This window comes from Lontra canadensis, unplaced genomic scaffold, assembly GCF_010015895.1.
Source record: "Lontra canadensis isolate GAN:19392208 unplaced genomic scaffold, GSC_riverotter_1.0 scaffold24, whole genome shotgun sequence".
Lineage (NCBI taxonomy): Eukaryota > Metazoa > Chordata > Mammalia > Carnivora > Mustelidae > Lontra > Lontra canadensis.
The window spans coordinates 17,027,161-17,051,702 of NW_022631018.1; the positions used below are offsets into that span (position 1 = coordinate 17,027,161).

Sequence of the window (24,542 nt, forward strand, 5' to 3'; positions counted from 1 at the left end):
TATATATATATATACACACACACACACACACACACACACACACATATATATATAGACACACACACATATATATTTATATATTTATTTATATATACACACACACACACACACACAAAATAAGGGTACATATGATGAAGGGATAGAATATGACTGTAAGGATGGAAATTTTAAAAAGATTCTAAAAAAGGAATTGATAAGTTGGTTAGAAAAAGAAAAAAAGGAGAGAAAAAGTCTCTCTAGGCTGGAGACTAGAACAAAGCCACGTGCTAGATTTAGGGTATATTTTGATCTATTAGAAGAAATGTATCCCAAAATTTTAAAGAAAAGAATAACCTATATTATACAAAAAATAATGTTAAATTCAATGAAGGGATAAAAGATGACTATAGCAATGAAAATTTTAAAAGATTTTTTTAGAAAAGGTATTGTTAAGATAAAGTAGTTAAAAAATGTTAAAAGGAAAGAGGATACATTAAAAAAATAATAAAAAATAGAATTAAGAAAATTTAACTTTGCAAGACTAAAGGATCATGGGAAAAAAATCCATGAATTCTATGTGCTGCTTTCCCATAGCTCATTGGTCAGTAAACTTGGTCTTGGCTGGATGTTCTTTCTGATCTTCTAGGGGAGGGGCCTATTGCCGTGATTTTCAATTGTCTTTGCCTGAGGCGGAACCGCACCGCCCTTGCCAGGGGCCGGGCTAAGCAATCTGCTCGGGTTCGCGCTCGGAGCTTTTGTTCCCTGAGCGCTTTCCGTACCGCTTGGGAGGACGGGAATGAAGATGGCGGCGCCCCAGTCTCCAGCCCTGGAGGAGATGAGAGTCAAGGTCCCACTCCTCAGTGCGCCCTCAGAGAAAAGCCATCAGTCCCTCCCATCTCCCTGGTCTCCCGCCACGCTCTGAGCTCACCCAGCCTGTGACAGCATTTCTATCCCTGGTGCGCTGCCCCGTTTAGAGTCTCCAAACCCAGCAGATTTCTCGTGCTGCTCCTCCTAGAGCAGGAAGGAGGGGTCTCTCCAGATCTGCCACTTGTGGGGTCTCTGCTCAAAGTGCTGTGGCCCGACGGTGCCTCCGATCATGGTTTAAGGTAACCCCGAGCTGAGAGCCACCGCCTCGGCTCTGTCTCTGCAGTCGGCTTCCCTGCTCCCATACCTGGGGGCTCTGCCACACTCGGACACCCCTGGTCTTTTTGTGACCTCATGGGACCTGAGACCACACTGTCCCCGCGGGGGCTCCACCCCCCGCTTAGCCTCTGGGGCAATGTCCCTCAGTGAAGCAGACTTCTAAAAGTTCTGATTTTGTGCCCTGTTCCTCCACCACCGGCCCCTCCCCCCGTGATCTATCTTTCCGTCACTTCAGAGTCATGTCTCCGCACATCCTGCTTTCCAGAAAGTGGCCGGTTTTCTGTTCCTAGAATTGCTGCTCTTCTTCTCTTCTATCTCCGGTTGAGTTTGTAGGTGTTTGGAAGGGTTTGATAACTATCCGGCTGAATTCTTGGGACCTAATGATATTTCAGTCTGCGACTCCTCCCCCATCTTGCTCCCTCCCCTGGAAGACTGAACTTCTTAATCCCCTTTACCAACCCCCTCCTCTCTGGTCACCATCACTTTGTTCTCTGTATCTGTGAGTCTATTTCTGTTTTGTTTTATTTGTCCGTTTGTTTTGTTTTTTAGACTCCACACATAAACGAAATCGTATGGTATTTGTCTTTCTCTGTCTGACTTAATTTCACTTGGTGTAATATTCTCTGGGTCCACTCATGTTATAACAAATGGCAAGACCTCTTACTGTTCTTGTGGCCGAGTAATAATATTCCAGTGTGTGTGTGAGAGAGAGAGAGAGAGTGAGAGAGATCACATCTTCTTTATCCATTTGTCTGTGGATGGACACGGGTTGCTTCCCTATCTTGGCTATTGTAAATAATGCTGGTATGAACAAAGGAGTGCATATATCTATTTGAATGTGTTTTTGTGGTGGTGGTGCTGGTGTCTTCGGATAAAGACCTGTAGGTGGAATTGCTGGATTTACAGTTTCAAATCATCAATGTGGTGAAGTGCAGGGCATGAACGGAAATTAGCCTGAATGTTATCGCAGCGATTCAGCCAAGAGATACAAGCTTAGGTTGGTGGTGGCCGAGGGGGTGTAGATTCTGGAATTGCAAGGAAGTATTATCAGAATGTGCTCCTGGACTGGATGTGATAAGTGAGGGAAAGACAGACATCAAAAACAATTGAAGTGTTTTGGCTTGAGAAGTTGAATAACAATCACTGATATCTCCTGATCTGGGGAAGACTGCAAGAAGAGCAGGTCTGAGATGAAAGTCAACCGTTCCATTTTGCCATGATAAATGCAAGATGTCTATTCAGTATTCAAGTAAAGATGTCACGCAGCCTCTTGGAAATACAATATAGGAACTCAGGGGAGAAGTGGAGCTGGAAATTTGTGCAATGACTGTGTTAAAAGAATGTTTATCAGGGCGCCTGGGTGGCTCAGTGGGTTAGGCCGCTGCCTTTGGCTCAGGTCGTGATCTCGGGGTCCTGGGATCGAGTCCCGCATCGGGATCCCTGCTCAGTGGGGAGCCTGCTTCCCTCTCTCTCTCTCTCTGCCTGCCTCTCTGTCTACTTGTGATCTCTGTCTGTCAAATAAATAAATAACATCTTTAAAAAAAAAAAAGAATGTTTATCACCTTGCTGTTGATGATAGTGAAAATTTTTTAAAATTCAAATATCTGAAATATCTAAAACTAAAGGATTTCTAATATGGAGCAAAGGCTGGACAATCTTGCTCAAAGTCCGTCCTTGGACTGTTGCCACATAAACTGCTGTGATGTCTCCAGTAGGTGCAAGTACGGAAGTGTCCACAAAGATTACAAACCCACTGAGGTTCAGCCATTTCTTACTATTTGTGTCTCTACAGCATTTAGTATTTCTTGATTTGAATTCCAGCAGTAGAGCTGTCTACACACTTTATTAGAAGAAACTTATGAAGCCATGTATTTTTAGATTTGATCTTAATCCTTTAAGAACGTCTGCTGCTTAAATTCTGACTTACTGTATGAAAAGAGGGATTTTTTTTTTCCTAGGGGTTGTTAATCCTTTAATTAGCTCCTCTGTATTTCTTCATTCTGGTTTCAGAACCTGCCTTGTTCTCACTGCTTTGCAATAGTTAATGATTTTTTGTGGTATTTGAAATTAAAATCAGATTACTGATGGATAGTTATGCCATTTTGGAATAGCAAGAAGAACAATTATTGTAATGAATGCATCTCATTTAATAAATTTACCCCCTTTGGTTTCCGAACTCTGTTCCTTGCAAGGGACCATCTTTATTGATTAAATCATGACATGTATTGTACATTAGAATTCAAGTACTCCCAGAAGTTGCTTATTTCCAGGTTTGGTTTCCAACACAGACATAAACCACCATATAGACACAGACATAAGAAAATGGAACTGATAAGTACATTTATTTATGTAAAGTGGGATTCTTATTTTTAAAAGAAGACACCAGGTGGGGCACCTGTGTAGCTCAGTCAGTTGGATGTCAGAGCCTTGATCTCCACTCAGGTCTTAATCTCAGGGTTGTGAGTTCTGTCCCCACGTTGGGCTCCATGCTGGGAGTGGAGCCTACTTAATAATAAAAAATAAAATAATAAAATAAAAATTAAAAAGGACACCAGATGATAAAGATGATCTAGAGAGTTTCAGACATGAATTCTGATGTCCCAAACTCCTCCCCCATTGGAAGCATTCACTTCTGCAAAATATATATTGAAGGAAATTACATCTGATTTTGTTTCATAATAACTGTGACTGTTTGCATGATCAAGGCTATAGGTTTGAAATTAGTCTTTTACTTGATCATGGTTTAAATACATTAATGAATAGTAATTTTTTAAAAAAGTAGATGCTGTTAACAGGTATTATGAGAAACTATGTTACTTATTCTTTAGGGGCAACATTTGATTTTCAAGCCAAATTCATTCATGCCATTTTGTTGTGTAGGGTGAGTTACTAGTTATTCCCATATCATGCCTGCATTTTTACAACTAACTTTAGAAAATGGATAAATAGAACACACACATCAACCCAGTTCCTCTTTATTTGGAGTAAGTATGACATTTGCTCTGTGCACACAAAATTCTTTACCATAACAGCCCTAGATCATCATGAGGATTGAGTTTTAAGCAACTGAAGTTCAAATAGAGAATTGTATTTTATAATGTACATTTTTCATATTTGGAGTATTGGCCATGGACATGGCAGAATTATCTGCAGAAGGAAGAAAAGCTAATTTCCCTTTGACACAATGTAACAAAATGAGGATGGCAACATTTCATCCATGACTTCCAGTTTGCAAGTTGGTTGCCCATGGTAGAATCAGAATTGGAAAAAGTTTAGCGATCCAGCCCTGCATTTATGGATGCTGGCTCTAAGGTCCAGAGAAAAGATGACTTGTTCAGGATACGCAGTCACAGAACTAAACTGGGATTAGAATTCAAAGCCCATGACCCACAGTTGATCCCGTTTCTTCTCGATACACGTGTGCTTGCTGAGTAGCATGTACTGTTACTGATTTGAAGCAATATATGCTATGGAACCCCCTGCTGTTAAAGTTAACTCGATGCCCCACCGTCCTTCCAAATCAATCAGCCTGCTAACTGGTGGAAATTTGGCATAATGCGTGCTGAATTTTGGAAGGAATGTTGCTTTCCACAATAATTTATTATTGCCTTGGCTCTTGTGATTGTTACCATTTCCTTGCACCATTCTTGGATGAACTCAGAGTGACTTCCTCTCATCTGAATACCATTCTATGCACCAATCACGCATGTAAATCTAACAGTCTTGTTAGGATGCGTGCATTTTGTGCAGTGATAGAAATCCCAGTTGTATAGAGGGATGTACTACTTGTGAAATGAACATCCTTATATCATGTAGTTATTATGGAACACAGATTTTTTTAAGGTTTTATTATTTATTTGAGAGCGAGAATGAGAGAGGAGGGCCGAGGGAGAGGGAGAATCTCAAGCAGACTCTGCACTGAGCACAGAGTCTGACCTGGGGCTCAATCTCACCACCCTGTGAGCATGACCTGAGCTGAAGTCAAGAGTCAGAAACTTAACTGACTGAGACACCGGGTGCCCCTTATATAACGTAGATCTTAAACCAGTTCTCCATAACAATGGTGCATAGATCTCTCTCTCTTTTCTTTTTAAATTTTAGCTTTGCTCTTCATATTTAAATAATTTCTTAAGGTGTCATACCTGCTGATCTTAGACATCTTAGAGACTGTTCTCTGCGTGTCCAATAAGGGCAACTATTTTATGATGGTGCCAGTTGTTTTTTCCTTAATGGGTTGATTTTTTTGAGTCCTGAGAAAATATGCTTCCCTAAGAATTCATCTGTCTTCTCGCTGCTTGTCCCTGTGATTCCTCTGTCGCCATTGTTTCTGAGCCTTCTCAGCTCACTGTGTCCTCATTTGAACTGGGAGCTTTCCCAGTGGTATCCGGCATTGTTGGGTTTTAGATCATAAACCCAGTTTGCAGAATATATTACCTTTGGAAATCTTTCTCTGTAACTATGATACCCAATCTTTGGGATTTGGGTTAGTGTTCTTTGCTGTCGAAGAAAAAATGGAAGTGTTTTCCAGAGTGCATTCATCATCTGCACACCAAAGACCCCTAGTCAGATCACCTGGAGGACTTTAAAGATGTTGGATGGTGAGCGTTGTACACCTATAAGCTTCAGTCAACACCAGCTCCTGGTTTCCTCCTTGCCTTAGCCCTGGATTAAGCCAGACCAAGGGCCACCAGAAGTGTCCTTTTGTTTAAGGATCACCTAACTGATAATAACTCAAGGTTATTCTTTTATCCTCCTTTTACAGATGAGTACCCTGAGGCCCAGAGAGTACAGGTGTGTTGCCAAGTCACACAGCCAGCAAGTGAGGGAGTCAGGATTTGAACCCAGGCTGCGGGCTTGCACCATCTGGCTTCCTCACCTCTGTGCTCTGCTCCTTTGTTTGGAAACATTACTTACTTAACGACATAGCATGTGCTCAAAATTGTTCTAAACTATGCTTCTGTTTTTATTTCTTCCAAATAGAACCTATTTTATCTTATCTATTCTGGATTGCCGGTGTTAATCACTTCTACGTCCTGATTAGGATTGCTAAAAAGCAAGTAGCCCTTGATTTTTCTATGCGGAAATGGTGCTTAAAAAAAAAAAAAAAATGAAAGCCCAGATACTTAGCTTCTTTCATTAGCTCTTATTGCTGAGAAAATGGACTTACATCAGAAATTCCTAATTATAGTAAGAGTTTATTTCTCTTTGGTCCTGGAGAATAAAATGTGCTGCGTATTTGATTTTTCCACATGACTCATCTCACCTTTTCAAGCGCCAATTCTAAAAAAAAGTTATAATATCCTGAAATATTTCTAAAGTGACCACTTCCCTGTCTTCTTCAACAGAGGGTAGTAAACTCAACAAAATGCTCATGATACAGGACCACCATGATGAATGCCTGTTATTTTACTGTTCAGTAACTTACCTCTGTCTGTCTGCTTTTTAGCCTTTTCTCTCTCTGTCATCAGCTGTCATTTTTTTCTATTTTGAGCAGATTTCCTTCTAAAATATTTATCTCCACACACGAATCATATTGACCCCATCAAGTATGCTGTGTGCTAATAACAAAACAATTCCATAGAATTGTTTTGTTATTATATATAGAATATATATATAAATAAAAATAAAAATAAATAATGTGTGATAGGAATAAAAACATTAAATTCAGTGAGTTTTGTTTTATTATTTTCTTGACTCAGAGGCATTTTTCTGTCACTTCAAAATTATGGACTGTATTTGGGAGGACTGAGGCTGCCAAGAATTAGACCTCAGGATACGATCCAATAATAAATATTATTGGGTTTTAAAAATATGTTGTAAATATAGAACTGAGTATAGAAATTTAGCACCAGAACAACATAAGCCTATTTTACAATATGCTTTTCATCCTATTAACTTTCTCAAATTGTGATTCAAAAGTAAATTACGTTATGCAGAATTCTCTTTGCTTTTCAAGAGTTTTGATAATTCTCTTGCTCCAGGGTTTGGGGTAAAGTAATGTGCTGAATACATCAGGCTTAACAAAGCTCTCCTCGGCTGTTCACAGAGTATCGGTTGTTTGGAGATGGATTTTTATTTCTCAGTTTGTTCATGGCTTGACTGTCCAAGAGAAAAATAAAATGGGACTTTATGGTAGGTTTGTCATTGAACTTTATTTAGCTGTGTGGGTGACGCGAATAAGACATGTACAAGATTAATTAGTGATTATTTTGCTGAGAAGCAGAATGTGGTGGAGCCATCTGGTGTGTCGTTACTGGGAAGGGCGATCTTGATGGATTACTCATTAAACTCTTTCAACACTTTGTTCCAAGACTGTCAGCCGTCCTCTGGCTTATTAGGTTAAGGCTGTGCCGAGATTCAGAAACCGAGGACCACGGGGACGTGTAGCTCCGTCTTTATCCCCGGCAATAAACAGCTCAGCCTTGAGAACACTACCCCATGCCCACTCTCGGATCTCTCAGTGGTGTGTATGCCATTAATCTCACTATTACCTCTTCCTGTAGTAAAATACCTACCACAATCCCACCTCCAGAGCTTAGGAAAGTATCTTGGAACAAGATTATGAACATCTATCTGCCTTAGCTTGGAGGAGCTGAACGAGCCACACATCATCACAGCACAGAATAACTAGTTTTGTCTTGTTTCATGCAGCACAACATTTTTCATATTTTTATTGTGTCGTGGATTCATAAATTGACTTATTCACTCATTCAGCAAATATTGGCTTAACAGCTACTTTTACTCTCGATGTGCTAAGTGCCGAACTTGCAGTTCGAAGTAGAGCAGACACTCCACCCTGACTTTGCCTCGAAACATTTCTCTGGTCCTAGAACCACGTTCCTGGTGGTCCTGTGACAAAGCACGTGACTCCTCTGTGATCTGATCGTGTATGGTAGGGCTTCGTGAGGGAAAACCAGCAGACACACACCCAGCCCTCTAGAAATGTATGATCTATCTAGTGTATCAGTATCTAATATATAGATATGATCAGTATCTAATATGATCAGTATCTAATGTATAGATACTGAATCAGTATCTAATGCTTATATTCATTTGCTTCTAATTTTTTTTTTCTGCAGCTTCCTTTTATTTTCCCTTCACTATGTTTTTCTAATCCTCATCAGCCCTTTAGCTGTCCCCCCCCCCACTGGTTTCTGTTGTTTATTTTATTTTAGTCCCACTCATTCCTATGATGAGACTTTGGCAACCTTTTACTATTTCTCTTTCTGGGCATCTCCGTCTTCCTTTCTTGAATCTGTTCTCTGCAAACTGTCTCATGGGCCATGACTCCATTCCGTTCCTGGAAAGTAGTGCTGATAATACTTTCCTAGGCCACAGACTGCCGGGAGTGCCACAAATAGAGCCGGTTATAAGGAGACAGGCGGGCCACCTGACTTTGCAGTTCTGCCACAGAAGTAATAGGTTGCTCTGACCACTGCCACCTGATGGGAGCGTCCAGGGACGCGGCATGAGCGAGACTGTGAGCAGCTGCTCCTTGTTATGGGCCGGCATTCCTTACAGATTCTCTCACTATTTCAATTGTATAAATAATCCACACACTCACGCACACGCATACATACAACGCGCACACACTAATACGTACGTGGCTGGGTAGGACGCTATTTAGGACTCCCAATTTCTCTCCCTCAGCCTAGTTGAGGCAAATGTGTGCGAGCGGATTTCCTAACAGTGCTTTGGATGAAAGTGACAAGAATTCAGGTGTAAATAATGATGCTTAACAGCTACCCTCTGTTGACTGTCTCCCATGCACGGGGTGCTATTCCAACTTCTTCACGTTGACTCTTGTTTCATTCTCATACCAACCCTGCAAGGTGGTTTTGCTGCCTTTATTAATAAATGGGAGAGACACACAGAGTTTAAGTAACAAAGGCTAGCGAGTATCTCCAAAGGTTTTGTTCTTCCTACAACACCCCACTATCTCCTGAGTTTCAGCAAGAGTCATAGAACGTGGGGGGATGTAACTGTAAGCAGCACAGGCTTTGAGAAGACCTTGACTTTGAGCTAAAAGGATGCAGAATATTGGATATATTGATATTTTATCAATATCATTGATATTTGTGATCATATATATAATGATATATATCATTATTATGATATCATTTATTATATCATAATATCAATTATAAATATATCAATGGTAAATATATCATTTGATATATTTGATAAATGTATCAGTGATAAATATATCATTTATATATATATGGTGAAAAAATTGCTCCTTTGTAGCAAAGGAACATTCTTTACAGGGAGGGACTTAATCGGAAGTGTGGATAAGCTGACGGCTGGGAACCTTAATAACAGTCTTCCAAGGGCATGGCCAAGAGGTTGATTGACAGTTCTTCTTAGTGACAAGAACAACAGAGTGAGAGGCCAGACGTAGAAGGAATTACCAACTGAAGTGTTTACAAGATGCTGGATGATAATTAATAGGGGCACCATGGTACCTCATGGCAGAGAAAATTTAATTTTTTGATAAAATTAAAAAATAAAATTTATTTTTAGCCCACATCAGCATGGGAGGGTGGAGGATAGGGAAGGGTACCGTAGCAAGCTATCCAGTGATGGATTCAGTCCTGGCTGGAATATCAAAGCTCTCCAGGATCGCTTGCTGGAAAAACAGAGCCACACATTCCTGGAACTGCTGAAAGAATTCTCAAGTTTAAGAACCATTTACTTGTCTAAGAAACAGAAATACATCCATAAGTAAGCTGCATATAAAGATACAAAACAGATCCATAAATCTAACTTTCTGATGGATTGAAAAACGATTGTGCGTAGGTCCACAGATTCCAGACTCTAAGTTAGGAAACTTTATATTGTCCCCACATGAATGCAATAGGAACTCTGTTTGATGAAATTTTATTAAGCATTTTATGGGAAGAAATGGTTGACTACTATAAAAGGAGTATGAGTATCACAGTATTATGTGCCGACTGTTTCTTGGCCTTCTGGAAAAATGTAGTCTTTTCATTGTCAAATAAACCTCAGCATGGTCTATATTGAGAACACTGACTAGAGAGTGGTAGAAACCAGAGCAGTCCGGACAGTCATAGGGCCAGAGAAGCAGCTTAAATGGGTGCTTAGCACTCACATAATGTGGCATAAACGGTTCGTTGTGCCTTAACTTTCACTGATGACATCATGTGATAATGATCCCTGCCAGTAGAAAAATTGCCAATAGTATTGGATTATCCATTATGTAGGCTGGGGGTGATGCAAGTGAGAACACCTTTAAAAAGTTTAAAGTGCTAGGGGCACTTGGGCAGCTCAGGAGGTTTACTGTCTGCCTTCAGCTCAGACCATGATCTCAGGGTCCTGGGATCGAGCCCCACATTGGGTTCCCTGCTCAGTGGGGAGCCTGCCTCTCCCTCTCCCTCTGGCTTGTGCTTTCTCTCTCTCTCTCTCAAATAAATCAATAAAATCTTTTAAAAAATAATAGTTTAAAGTATTATATAAATGCCAAATATAATTATTGGTGGAAGACTATATTAACATTTAGCAAAATATATCCCTTCTATAGAATGAAGGAGTCAGATTCTGTGATTTCAGAATAGCCTTCCAGTGTCCACCTTCCATAGTGGTGTGTTCTCATGTGCTGGTCGTCGTGGGTATGGCTGGTCATTGCACAGTTACTCCTAGGAACCAGAACCACCTTAGTACTCCCTGTGGAAGAGCTGGAGAAAGAAAAAATTCACAGCCAAGTTGTTTAGGATGCCAAGAATTTGGATGCAAGAATGTGCTCGAAAAGGAGCAAGATAAAATTCTGTGCTCCCACAAATTAACATTTAAAAAAATGTTTGTGTACATTTTTGTTTGTTTTCATGAAACAGTGGAGGCGCTGCATTTGGGGACATTAATGGCTGCTCATGGCTATTTCTTTCCCATCTCGGATCACGTCCTCACGCTCAAAGATGACGGCACCTTTTATCGGTTTCAGGTAAGTTTAATGAAAGTATTCCTTAACGCTAAAAATAGAAGCCTGCATTCTGTTCGCTGATTGTTTTTACAGAAATTTTGGAGACATGACTTATTTTATTTGACTTAGTCTAGTTAGAAACGAATTAGTGTTAAATATAAGAAAACAATAATCAGGGAAAGATAGAACGTGCTTGGTTATGATGATTTGTGAAAGCTAAATTATGTGATGATTGAAGTTATGTTTTATATTAAAGCTTGAGAAAAATCCAGAGAGTACCTTGCTGGAATTACCAGACATTGACCCAATGTTTGTGATGATGTTTTGAGTTAACCTAATCTGCAACCTTTAACTCTGCTCTTGTCGTCCCCAGACTGAAATCTGTAGGCAGATAAAGTTTACATGGCTTTAGTCATGGTCATGGGTCAAAAATGTGCAGGGTTGGGAATGGGCCACTCTGTATTCTGGAGAAAGTAGAGACTGTTTTTAAAGAGCTTTAGAAGAAGACAAGGGAATGAGTGCAAGTGGTATAGACAGAAGTTTAACAAGTTTTCAGTGTGCATAGGTAGATGATAAATAGTCTTTCAAATTACATTAATTAATGTTAAATATTAAATGTTAAATATCTTAATGATCTATTTACATTTGAAATAGGCCCTAAATATGCCGTATTTGTAAATCTAATAAACATAAGATCTTAAAGCCGAGATTTAAAAAACAAACAAAGGACACTCCAGACAAGTCAGGGATAATTGAATTCTGCCTTCCTGTCTGTGAAGGCATTAATCAGTTTATATTTGAACAGCCCTAATAATGGAAAACACATTATTGTTGTCCAAGGTGCCCACTTCCATTTTTGTGTTGGTTCCAAGCAGCAGAAAGTTCTTTATTACGTTGAGCTGAAATTCAGCTCCCTGGGAGGATTTTTAAAAACCATGAATTAAAATGGGAGGCTTACACTATCATGTTTACTGTTCCTCCCGTGAACGACTGAGATGCTAACCATCATTAGGAATCTGAAGAAGCCTCAGGGCATGAGTTTGAGACAAACAGAACTCTTCATTTAATTTCATTGATATGCCGCAGTATGTAAATTTGTCTCAATTTCTCAGCACATTTTTAATCTTGTGATTTCTGTATTTATTGTAAACTTGCAATTGTCTAATTATCCTCTTTTCGCTAGCTGGAATTGAGATCTGACATGATTCTCCAGGCCCCTTCATGACTTTCATTACATTAGCATACGTGCAAAGGTTAAGTAATGGCTAGATCAGTTTTATCATAGCTAAAGAAGCCAACTGTGAAAAGAAAAGAGAAGCTCGGACATTAAAACATCCTGGAGTCTACTTGAACTTTAAAAGTAAATTTTTAGGGCACCTGGGTGGCTCAGTTGGTTAAACGACTGCCTTCGGCTCAGGTCATGATCCTGGAGTTCTGGGATCAAGTCCCACATCAGGCTCCCTGCTCAGCAAGGGGAGTCTGCTTTTCCCTCTGCCCTCCCCACCTCGTGTGCGCTCTCTCATTCTCTCTCTCAAATAAATACATAAAATCTTTTTAAAAATTTAGAAAATAAAAATAAAAGTAAATTTTTAAATTTCAACACACAATAAGCATTTGTCACTTAAATTCTTTTTTACTAGAAATTAAAATACTTTTTCTAGAAAAAAATCTTGCAATATTTGTTGCGAATGTTGGTTTTATGGCACTTCCACATAATATCACAGCATAAAATAGCTTCATTCTTTTATTTTTAGTCAGGAAGTCCTCATAAAGTAAATGATAGAAGAATAAAGAAAAATTATAAGAATGCAGCTAAGAACATTCCTCATGGCTTTGAGAAAGAAGTATGTGTCTGACCAGTCTGACTAGAATAGATATTTTAAAAGTTAGATACGTGTACACACACACACACACCCCCTCACAAAATAAAGGGAAAAATGCTTTTGAAAAGTACCTCATAGACTAGCGGCCCAAAAGACTTTAATTACTTTGTCTCCTGTGGTTCCCATAGATCCTGACCCAATTTTACCCGCAAAGCTCTTGATTCACATGGAGATGGTGCCATAGAAATCCTTGATGTCTTCCTTTGTCCAATGCTCCAACTCTCCCCACCCCACCTAAATTCTTGTTGTCATTTTGTTCACATGTGTAACATCAGCAGATTTCTTCATTATCCTGCAGCAATTCCCAAGAAGGAGTAGAGGGTAAATCAAAATCCCAGGGAGTCCCAAGCAGTTTGAAAAAGCTTTCCCTCAGAGAGTCAAATGGTTCTCCCCAGTTATCCTTTCCTCCTCGAATATCCCTCTTCTGGTGGGAGAGTTATCCAACAGTTACTCAGAGATCTCTTTGGCTATGCTCATTACACACAGGTAGCTTATATAAGTGACTAATAAATATGATTAAGCCCACAAGTTTGACATCTGCAGTGACTTGTTTCATTGAGTCCTACAGTCATCATCAAAGTTTGAAAGAGTAGATAGACAGGTGGTCGTCCATTTTCCTCCTGGTCTGGAACCTCGTGTGTCCATCTTGTGGGCCTAGAAAACCCCTATGAGAAAATACAAAAAGTTGATGATACAGGTTTTCCTGATCAATTTCTTTGTAGTTCTGCCGGTCAGTTTCTAGAATTTCACAGAATGAGATTTCTGTCGATCATTAATCACATTAATCAACTAAAATTGATTAAATTGAAACAATTAAAATCAAGTAAAATTTGTTTTTGAAAAGTCACCTCTGGTTTCTGCAGTTTAAGAATTTAAAGCAATAATTGTTTTTATGGAGAAATTTTTTTTTTTTAAGAAGACAGGAAATTTGTTTAAGTCTAGTTGGGTAATGTTGAGAGCTGCCTTATATAATTAACAAAGTCAGACAAATGATTGCCAGATTTTAGGGAAAATTTTGATGGTTGAGCATTGATCTTCTGAAGGCAATAATGAAGTACTTGAAATATTTGTGATATTTAAATACACTTCATCCTGAGTCTTGCGGAATTTAATAGTCTGCTTTTAGTCTTTGTGGGTTAACACTTTTTTTTTGAATGATGCAATCAGACCTTTTACCTTTATGTCACCTGACATAAAACTGCAGCAAATGTATGACCGTAATTTTAAGTACCTCCTGGTACTATACACATTTGGAGACTGAACAATTGTTCAGCAAAGTAAATGGGGAAGAAAAGCCTTACACAATGCCTCTTTGGGTGCTTTTCCTGGATTACTAAACATGCATTATCTACAAACCATTCTGGGTAATTGCTGAAGAAGAACGCAACTCAAAAACCAAGAACTTGACCAATTTCGTGTGTATTTAACCTGGGTTCCACTTCTTTTTATTCCACAGACACCCTATTTTTGGCCATCAAATTGCTGGGAGCCGGAAAACACGGACTATGGTCAGTGCAATATCTCATTTTATTACAACAGCTACTATATATAGATGAACACATGCTCACATTTTATGGCTTTGTAACAGAGAAAAGAAAACCAAGCTATCGGTATGGGACCAATATTTATAACATTAAATTTGTGGATGGCTTCGTTTGGAAAGGGTTAGTCACAAATTTGGTGACAAATTTTCCCAGGGTTTAGTGCCCCATGAAATTATTAAAAAAAAAAGAAAGTAAGAAAGTAAGTAAGTAAATCTCTTCTGAATAGGTTAAAGAGCAATAAGCAAGCTTAGAAAGTTTTTATTATTATTTCCGTAGCATCTTGGTCCGCTAGAAAGAGTAACAAGGGAGCTCAGAATTCCAGAGTGTTCAACTTTCCTCTCTCACTTAGCTTTGTGATTTGTGGTAAATCCCTTGACTTCCTGGGGCTCCATGTTTCTCACTGTTATTTCAGGCACCCTCTGATTCTATAAGCAGAAGGTATGTTAAACATGGAGAGGCAAGGAAAAGGAAAGATACAAGAGGAAGCTTAACTATAATAAATCATGTTTAGTGAAATTAGAATGAACTTCTTTCAACAACCATGATTTTAGTTAAGCCTTTCAAGGAAATAGGCCCCTAACAAGTACCCATTTTTTCACATTTCCTCAAGGGTAAGACTGAATGGTTTTAAAATGTCATTTCTGTGAATATTTATTGAGGACTTTTTCCTATGTCAAGTGCTGTTTGCAGGTACTGGAGTAACAAGGTGACTCTGACTCCACATGGTTGGGAAACTCATAGATGAGATGAAAGAATGATACAGAAGGAGTTCCTATAGAGTGCTGAGTGACTGTAACAGGGGGTCTGCAAAATTAGGTACAAGTTTAAGGTCATGGGGACTGGCCCTACTCCGGACATCACAGGCTGATTTCACAGAAGAGCTGAGAGCCATTTAAATTGGATTTTAGAGGAGGAGGGGAGATTTGTCAGGAGACAATGCAGGGAATGCATTTGAGGCAGAGGGCCGGCATGAGCAAGGGCAGTGAGAAGCTTTGTAGCGGTCTGGCTTTCTTTAGCATTGCTCTTGGACAGACATGCTTGTAAGAAGACTATAGAAAAGTTCTTGAAAACCAATGGAGCACTCCTTCATTTTTGTCATCTTGGAAACTTGAGTTTCATAGTTCATCCAAGATTGACCAGGTGCCAATCAAAGATTCAAAGTAACATGGAAAACAACTAAAAAACCAGAATATTTATAAATTAATAGAATAGTTGATTCCAGCAGTGAGAATGCTGATTTATTCATTCATGGCACACGTTCTTCAAAACGGAGGCCCTTAGAGAAAGAAGGTGTTTTTAGATGTTTTAGCTGCTGGTGTATGGGGTCTGAGCCGGAGAACTTTGTGGAGATTTTGCTCAACCTGGGATATTGCCTGAGAGTTGTCTCACTAAAAAGTATGGAATTCTAGTGGAGGAAACAGTTGGATGGCTGAGAAGGAAGCCATAGAGAAAGACCCACATGCTGGCAGGCCAGATGGATCCGACCTCAAATGCTTTCGCAGCCTCACGCCAACTGTGTGACTTTGGCTGAGACCCATACCATTTCTAAGACCGAGTCTGCTCACTTTTCAAGCAGAAATAATAATACTGACTTCCTTCAGTTGTCTAAATAATCCAAATTAATATGCCTGAGGGAGCTGGAATCGCTTCTCTCATATTCAGTAAATCCGAACTGTTTTGTGCTCCTCGTCGTTATTGCCCGTATATTGCCTCTGCTCCTTGCAGAAAAGCAAATTCTTCTTCTCCACGTTTTCTCTGCATATCTTTTGTGTTTTCCACAAATATGTTAGTGTTCCCAGTAACAGCTCATGTTTCATTTCACAGTAGATTGATGGTCTAGCGCTAAGCCTGAGGAGATGGCGTGGCCTAACAGCAGATCAGTTCCAGAGCATCCCTCCAAGCCAGTCATCTCACAGTGATCAGTGTCATTCGGTTTCCCATTAACTCCTGCCGTGTCCATGTCAGAGAGAGAGTCGTCTTCTATTTCATACCCACAGCTGGAGTGCCTGAAATTTGTTAACTAACCATAGATGTAGCCTTGAATTATTACATTCGGGGTTTTTTGGTCCTGAATGAACATACACCAGCTTGTGTCCAGGTTGCTTGGATTATATACGAGTGAAGAATAAAGTAGTTATTCAGTAGGAGATTATGGGGGAAAAGAGGCGGGAAGGACACGAGAATGATCTCGGATCCGAACCACTCTTGCAGGCGATGATGCTGCATCTTCTTTCATTTTTCTCCTCAGGCACACTTAAGTCACAGCAGCAAGATAAATGACCCAGCTTTGAATTCCCTGCCACCGTGTGTTTAAAGAACACTGGTAGGAAATGGGGATCCCGTTTATAAAGATGATATTGATGCCGCTGGGCTGTGGAGCCAAAACACAGTGATTACTTAGACTGTCTTTTCTAAGACGACCTGGGGGCTGGCGGGAGTTTCATGCTTAAAGCACTTAGCTTAAAGCATGTTTTCTTTGCCTGTATTAGGATCCCAGGCTCTGTTTCCATCACCAGGCTGAACTTACCAAGGAGGTTCTGCAGAACATAAACGTTTACAGGTCCCTTTACATGGAGAAACACTTTTCCACGCTTACCTTGGTCTCATAGGAAAATAGAATACATTGATCACGTTTCGTGCCCAGACAAGCCAGTGTGGACTGCAGGGCTGCATAGCTAGGAACACCGTTCTCTGAAGATCAAGTTAGGGGAGATTTTGTGGTATTTTTCACCCAAGTACAAAAAGCATTCCAGTCCGAGACAGTTAAAACAGAGTCAGCAATGGACTTCCGCAAGCGGGCCTGCATCAAGAACGACCCAGCACAAAGGCCTCGCAGTGAGGGCAGGAGGACATGGCACAGAGTAGCTCGGGAGAACTGTTGTGAGAAGTAGTCACAGCCGCAGTGTTGTGAACTGAAACAGAAGCCGTGACGGGATTTTTACTGCCGTCTCTAGGCACACACATCGCACCCTGAGGTTCCCATAAAGGAGCACCTATCCAATGCCTTTAGACAGTCCCCTTTCGAGGGCGGAGTCTCCAGTGTTCAAAAAGGACTAGAACCCCAAGTAATCAGGATTTCCGGTAAAGACAGGAGCTGACTCTAATTGGATGACTCACCCACCAAATCCTAGCTCTCTTGGAGCCTTTCTTATTTAGTATTTCTGCATTTTGTTCAAGATTTGTTTGCACTAATTTTTATTCTTCTAATATTATATTTAAGTTTTTTGTTTTTTTTTTTCCTGACTGCTAAGGGTCTTTTTGGCACTCCCTTCCTTTCTGCCCCCTAGGGACATACCTCAATCATGTCATCCTAGGGGTAATACAACTGAGACCAACACACAATAGTGGCAGACAGACCTTTTGACAATGGAAATTACTGAGAACTTCGCTTTTGGTTGTAGGACGATGATTTGTGCCTCAGAAAATATCCAACCAAAGGTCTGTCTTTCTTCCAGGATGATGTGAAGATTTTCAGGCCTATGAAGAGAGAGTGTACTTTTTGATCCCCACCCCTTAAGAACTAGACACACTAAACGCCACTTCTAAAAACCATGCTAAAATAATATTAAAAAGAAACGGAGAATTCATACACTTTTCATAGAAACAATAAGAGGCCAGCCGAAGAAAGTGTTCTAGTTGGCCAATCACAGCAATTAATTCTTTGCTGATGAAAATGATCACAGCAGTTTCGATATAAATAGTGATTTTTCCTTCAGGGACAGATTTTAAGTTGCTCGGTTACCTTTGATAGAAAGATTGCTATATCAAAAGTTCTGTGTTTTGGGGAGGAATGTATAATTAATCAGAGAGATCAAATACACAATGAACCAATTTAAAAGAACTGTGAAGTCAACACAGGAGTCAACAATGCCTTAAATTATTGTATATTGAATATTTTAAAATGAAGAATTCAGGATGCTGGGGAAAATGAGAGATCTTCACTTTTCTAAAAGTAGGCACTGTTTTAGTTTTTGACCTAAAACATTGCAAAGTTTTCCAATGAATCCATTCCCATTAATGAAATTGTAGAGGGGAAAAGGAGGTGCTTCAGCTTCATTCTTTTGGAAACTTAATTTATATGTTGTTTATTTTATAAGAGCTTTAATTTAAGAGCCTCTACAATTCTACCTCACAGTCCTCCGTAGAACTCCCAAAGTCTCTATCATTCACTTTTTACGAATCTATCCTGGTATATCTATTTTTGAGGTCAGATGTTAGCGGCTGTTAGTTAGAGAAGAGATTTTTTTTTTAATATCTAGTGTTTGGAGTGGCATAAAATAATTAAACAGAATGTGCAGTCCCATAAACCACCTCAGTCCTACTCACACGCTTCTGTATTATTAATACGTTACATTAGAGTGGTGCATTCGTTACTATTGATGAACCCATATTGATGGATTATTATTAACTAACGTCCATAGTTTATGTTAGCGTTTAATCTTTGTATCGTACACTCTCGGAGTTTTGACAAATGTATTACAAATGTAATCACATGTATCCACCATTACTGTGTCCTACAAAATAGTTTGACTACCCTAAAGATTCCCTGTGCTCTACAAATCCATCCCTCCACTTTCCTTCCTGAACCCCAGGCAACCACTGTACGTCTTCCCATATCCATAGTTTTTTCTTTTCCAGAATGTCATATAATTGGGATCATCCGGCAGGCAGCCTTCTCAGACTGCTTCTGACACTCAGTAACATACGTTGATTCCTCCATTCCGTGCATAATCGGATAGCTCACTGCTTTTTAATCATGCAGTAATAGTCCATTGTATGACTATACCAGCTTGTTTATCCGTTTACCAGCTCAAGAACATCTTGGCTGCTTCCACATTTGGTAATTACGAATAAAGCCGCTGTAAACACTAGTAGTCAGTTTTTGTGTGGGCATTAGTTTTCAACTCATTCAGAGAAATCTTTGGGAGAGTTATTACTGGATTATATGGTAAGATTATGTTTAGTTTTGTGAAATAGAGTCAAAAAGATTTCCATAGTGGTTGTACCATTTTGCATGCTGACCAGCAATGAATGAGAGCTCCTCGCCAGTATTTATTGCTATAGTATTTTGAATTTTAGCCATTCCAATAGATGTGGTGTCTCATTGTTGTAAATTTTAATTCCCCAGTAACATACACTGTTGAATATTTTTTCATATGCATATGTGCCAAGTGTCCATCTTTTTTGCTGAGGTGACTGTCCAGATTTTTGCTCACCTTTTAGTTGGGTTATTTTCTTACTGGAAGTTTTAAGAATTCTTAGTGTGTTGTGAATATCAGCCCCTCATCAGATATGTTTTACAAAGATTTTCTCTTCGTTTGCAGCTTCTGTTTTCATTCTGTGAGTGGTGTCTTTCACAAATAAGTTTTAAATTATGAGGAAGGCCAACTTACTAATTTTTTTTTTCTTTCATAGATTGTGCTTTGGTTTTTATCTTAAAAAGTCATTGCCAAACCCAAGGTCACCTAGATTTTCTCCTATGCTCTCTTTAAGGGGTTTTATAGTTTTGTCTTTTACATTAGGTTTATGACTCATTTTGAGTTAAAACTTGTGAAAGTTGTAAGGACTGAATCGAGTTTCATTTTTATTTTCTTTTGCAAGTGGATGTCCAGTTGTTCCAACACCATTTATTGAAAAGACTAACCTTCCTCCATTGAATTGCCTTTGCTCATTTGTCAAATAACAGTATTTGGCTGTATTTGTGTGGGTCTATCTCTGGGCTTTCTGTTCTATTCCATTGATACATTGTCTGTTCCCTCACCAACGTCATAGGGTGTTGATAACTGTAACTTTATAATAGGTTTTGAAATTGGGTATCATCAGTCCCCCAACCTGGTACTTATCCTTCAGTATTATGTTACATATTCTGCATCTTTGCTTTTTATATAAACTTAAGAATCGGTCTTTTGTTATCCACAAAACTAACCTGCTGGGATTTGACTGGGATTACAGATCAAGCTGAGAAGGATTGACATCTTGACAATATTGAGTCTTCCTATCCACAAACATGGGTTATCTCTCCATATTTAGTTCTTTCTCCAGTATTTTTCATCAGCATTGTGTACTGTTTTTAGTAAAGGTCTGGCATTTGTCTCACTCTATCTCATTTGTTTCACTTAGCATAATGTCCCTAGGTCCATCTATGTTATCATCAATGGCAAGATCTCATTCTTTCTTATTGCTGAGCACTGGGAGGTACAGGTTTCTAGTTGTAGAATGAATAAGTCATGAGAACAAAAGGTACAGCATAGGGAAGTGGTCTGTGGTATTCTAATAGTGTTGTATGGTGATAGATGGTAGCCACACTTATGGTGAATATAACATAATGTTTAAACTTGATTCATTATTTCATACACTTGAAACTAATAATATAGTGTGTCACTATGCTTTAAAATTTTTCCACTAAAAATAAAATAAATATAAAAAATAATTTTATATTGGCTAGAAGTCAAAATAATAATATTTTGCATTATTAGTCAAATGGGTTGTTATTATTTATTTATAAATGATATATTACTGGGAAAAAATCTGGTACCCATTTTGTTAAATTCTTACCTAAGTGTTTTCTTTTTTTTAGCACACTATTTACATTTGTATGTTAATATCAATGGTACTATATATTTGATTTCTATTTCCATTTGTGTGTGTGTGTGTGTGTGTGTGTGTGTGTATTATATGTTAGCTGTAGGGTTTTTGTAGATGTTCTTTACTAAGTTGAGGACGTTTCCTTCTATCCCTAGTTTGTTGAGAGCTTTTGGTGTGTGTGTGTGTGTGTGTGTTTGTGTGTGTGTTTAGTGAATGGGTGCTAGATTTTGTCAAATTCTTTGTTGGCATTTGTTGATAAGATCATACAGTTTTTATATGTTAGTCTATTGATATGATGGGTTTCATTAACTGGCTAGTACTGAACTTATAGAATGTTAGGAATGACTCCTTTTGCCTCTGTTTTCTGAAGAAATTGTGGGGAGTTGGTGAAAACATCTTAGCTTGGTACTTTCTGTTCTGGTAGGTTATCAATTATTGATAGATAGTTGTTTAATAGATACTTGTTTAATAGATATAAGCCTATTCAGATTACCTTTTTCTTCTTGTGTGACTTTTGGTATATTGTGTCTTTTAAAAATTGGTATATTTTACGTAGGTTATCAAACTTGTAGACTGGAGTTGTTTTTATTGTTCTTTTACTATCTTTTCAAAGTCTATGTATCTACATGTCCAATGTTCATGTATTGATTGCCATTTTTTTCTTACATTAATAATTTGTGATTTCTTTGTTTTTTCATTAGCTTGACTAGAGGTTTATCAATATTGATCTCTTCAAAGAACCAGCTTTCGATATTGTTGAATTTCTTTTTTGGTTTCCTGTTTTTGAGTTCATTGATTTCTGCTGTAATTTTTTAGTAGTTCTTTTCTTCTGCTTGCTCTGAATTTAATTTGTTCTTCTTCTTCTTTTTTTTTTTTTCTTTCATTTCCTATATTGGAAGTTCAGTTTATTGGTTTCAGATCTTTTCTTAAATATATGCATTCAGTGTTACAAATTTCCCTCTAAGCACACTTTTCACTGCATTTAAGATTATGTTAACTTGTATTTTTATTGTCCTTTAGTGAAAATATTTTTTCAATGTTTCAAGATTAATTTGACAACATGTTATTTATAAGTGTATTTTTTCCCCATTTTATTTTATTTAATTTCTTTTCAGTGTTCCAGCATTCATTGTTTATACACCACACCCAGTGCTCCATGCAATACGTGCCCTCCATAATACCCACCACCACCAGTGTGTTGTTTAATTGCAAGCATTTGAGGGCTTTCTAGCAATCTTTCTGTTATTGATTTCTGGTTTAATTTCATTGTTGTCTGAGAGCATGCTTTGTAATATTTCTATTTTTTTTTAATTTATTATAATGTGTCTTGTGGCCTAGAACATGGTCTATTTTGGTGTGACATGTCCCCTGGGAACCTGAGAAGATTGTACATTCTTCTGTTGTTGGATGGAGTATTGTATAAATGTCAATTAGGTCCAGCTGATTGATGGAGCTCTTCTGTTCAGCTTGTCTTTACCAATTTTTTGGCCGCTGGAGCTGTCAACTAGAGATAGATGCATGTCGAAGTCTTTAATCATAATAGTACTTGCCTTTTTCTCCTTGAAGTATCTCAGTTTTGCCTCAAGTACTCTGAGTCCTCGTCATTTGATTGGCATATTTACAACATTCACATTAAAGTGATTATTAATATAGTTGGATTAATATCTGTCCCATTTGTAACTATTTTCTATTTATATCCTTTTTTGACTTCTATTCATTTTCTAATTTCTCTGGCTTTAATTGGGCATTTTATATGATTCCTTTTCTCATCTCTCTTAGTATATCAATTATATTACTATTTTTTTTTAAGATTTTATTTATTTATTTATTTATTTGACAGAGAGCGCACAGCAGGGGGGAGTATCCAGGCAGAGTGAGGGAGAGAAGCAGGCTTTCCCCTTCCTCCCCTGGTAGGGAGCCCAATGCCGTGCCCTATCCCAGGACCTTGAGACCATGGCCTGAGCCAAAGGCCAACTCTTAAAGACTGAGCCACCCAGGTGCCCCTGTTACACTTTTCAATTGTTTAAAAATGTCCCTAGAGTTTTAAATATTCATTTACAACCAATCTAAGACCACTTGCAGAGAACACTAGACACTTTATGAGTAATAGAAGCACCTCATGAGAGAACATCCCACTTATTCCTCCCAGTCACACAATACTGCTGTCATTCCCTTCACTCAGTTATAAGCTATAATCACTGACTAGACCCTTGCTATTGCTATTTTGAACAAATTATTATCTTTTAGATCAACTAAGAATAAGAAATATGAAACATTTTGTTTTACCGTCATTGATTCCTTCTCTCAAAGTTTTCCTTTCTTTTTTGGATCTGAGTTTCAACCTATATCACTTTCCTTTTCTCTGAAGAACTTCTGTTAACATTTCTTATCAGGCCGGTCTACTGACAAAAAATTCCCTCAGTTTTCATTTGTCACAGAAAAATCTCTATTTCTTTTTCACTTCTGAAAGATAATCTTGCAGAGTAACGAATTCGAGGCTGGCGGTCTTTCCTTCCGTAGTTCCCTTGCTCCAGGTGGTTTAGACCCTGGTATAACCCCAGTTTATCAGATACTGTAGTATGGTCCCCCCTGAGGGAAGCTTTGTTAAAAGAACAACAGAATGTGGGTGTCTGGGTGGCTCAGTGGGTTAAGCCTCTGCCTTTGGCTCAGGTCATGATCTCAGGGTCCTGGGATCGAGCCCCGCATCGGGCTCCCTGCTCAGCAGGGAGCCTGCTTCCCCCTCTCCCTCTACCTGTCCCTCCCCCTGCTTGTGCTCTCCACCCAACCCACCAACAAAAAAATAAAAAAAAAAAAAAAAAAAAAAGAAGAAGAAGAAGAAGAACAGAATGTTCTGGGTGTATTTTCAGATGGTTTCTGTTTCCCTCCTCTTGTTGGAAGCATGAGGGAATTTTCCAAGATCCTCACTGTGCGAGGCTGGCAGTGGTAATAATCACAAATGGGTGATATTCCCCCAACACTGCCCCCCACCCTCTGGAGTTTTTATGCTCTAGCTTGTTCACACTTGAGCCTCCAGCAGTAAGTCACTTAGTTTTAGTTTTCCTACCCCACAGGGAGGTTTCTGCTCCAGGGAGTCATGATTCTCTGTTATGTGTCTGTCTGTCCTTCCAGCCTGGGGGCAGTGATTCCCCCTCTGGTCTCCATTCCCTGATGGATGTAGGGAGAAACAGCTGGTTTTGACTCTGTTCATCTTTTTTCAGTTTTGTGAGGATGGATGGGAAAAACAATTTCCAAGCTGCTGACGTGCTAGACTGGGAACCAGAGAGCAGATTTTTTATAGGGAAAAGGAAGAACAAATCACTACTGAGCAAGCTGTTCCTGTCTATTTGCTTCTGCTTTTATTTCATTTTGTTCCTTTACTATTTTATCATGGGACAGTCTCTGAATCAACTTCTGAGATACATGGGAAGCAAAGTTGGTTGTTTCTCTTCCGTGTGCTCTCCCTGTCCACTG

General features: G+C 38.9%; 1 protein-coding gene across 2 annotated transcripts in view; it reads left to right on the forward strand.

Annotated features, from left to right (window-relative positions):
- The window catches only part of RGS7 (regulator of G protein signaling 7), a 492,581-nt gene that overhangs the window by 355,478 nt on the left and 112,561 nt on the right, over positions 1-24,542 (forward strand). For both annotated transcript variants that reach the window (XM_032862939.1, XM_032862938.1), the window contains exons 5-6: positions 10,974-11,080; positions 14,399-14,450. In XM_032862939.1, coding sequence (XP_032718830.1) covers positions 10,974-11,080; positions 14,399-14,450 — 159 coding nt within the window. The remainder of the gene's footprint in view (positions 1-10,973; positions 11,081-14,398; positions 14,451-24,542) is intronic.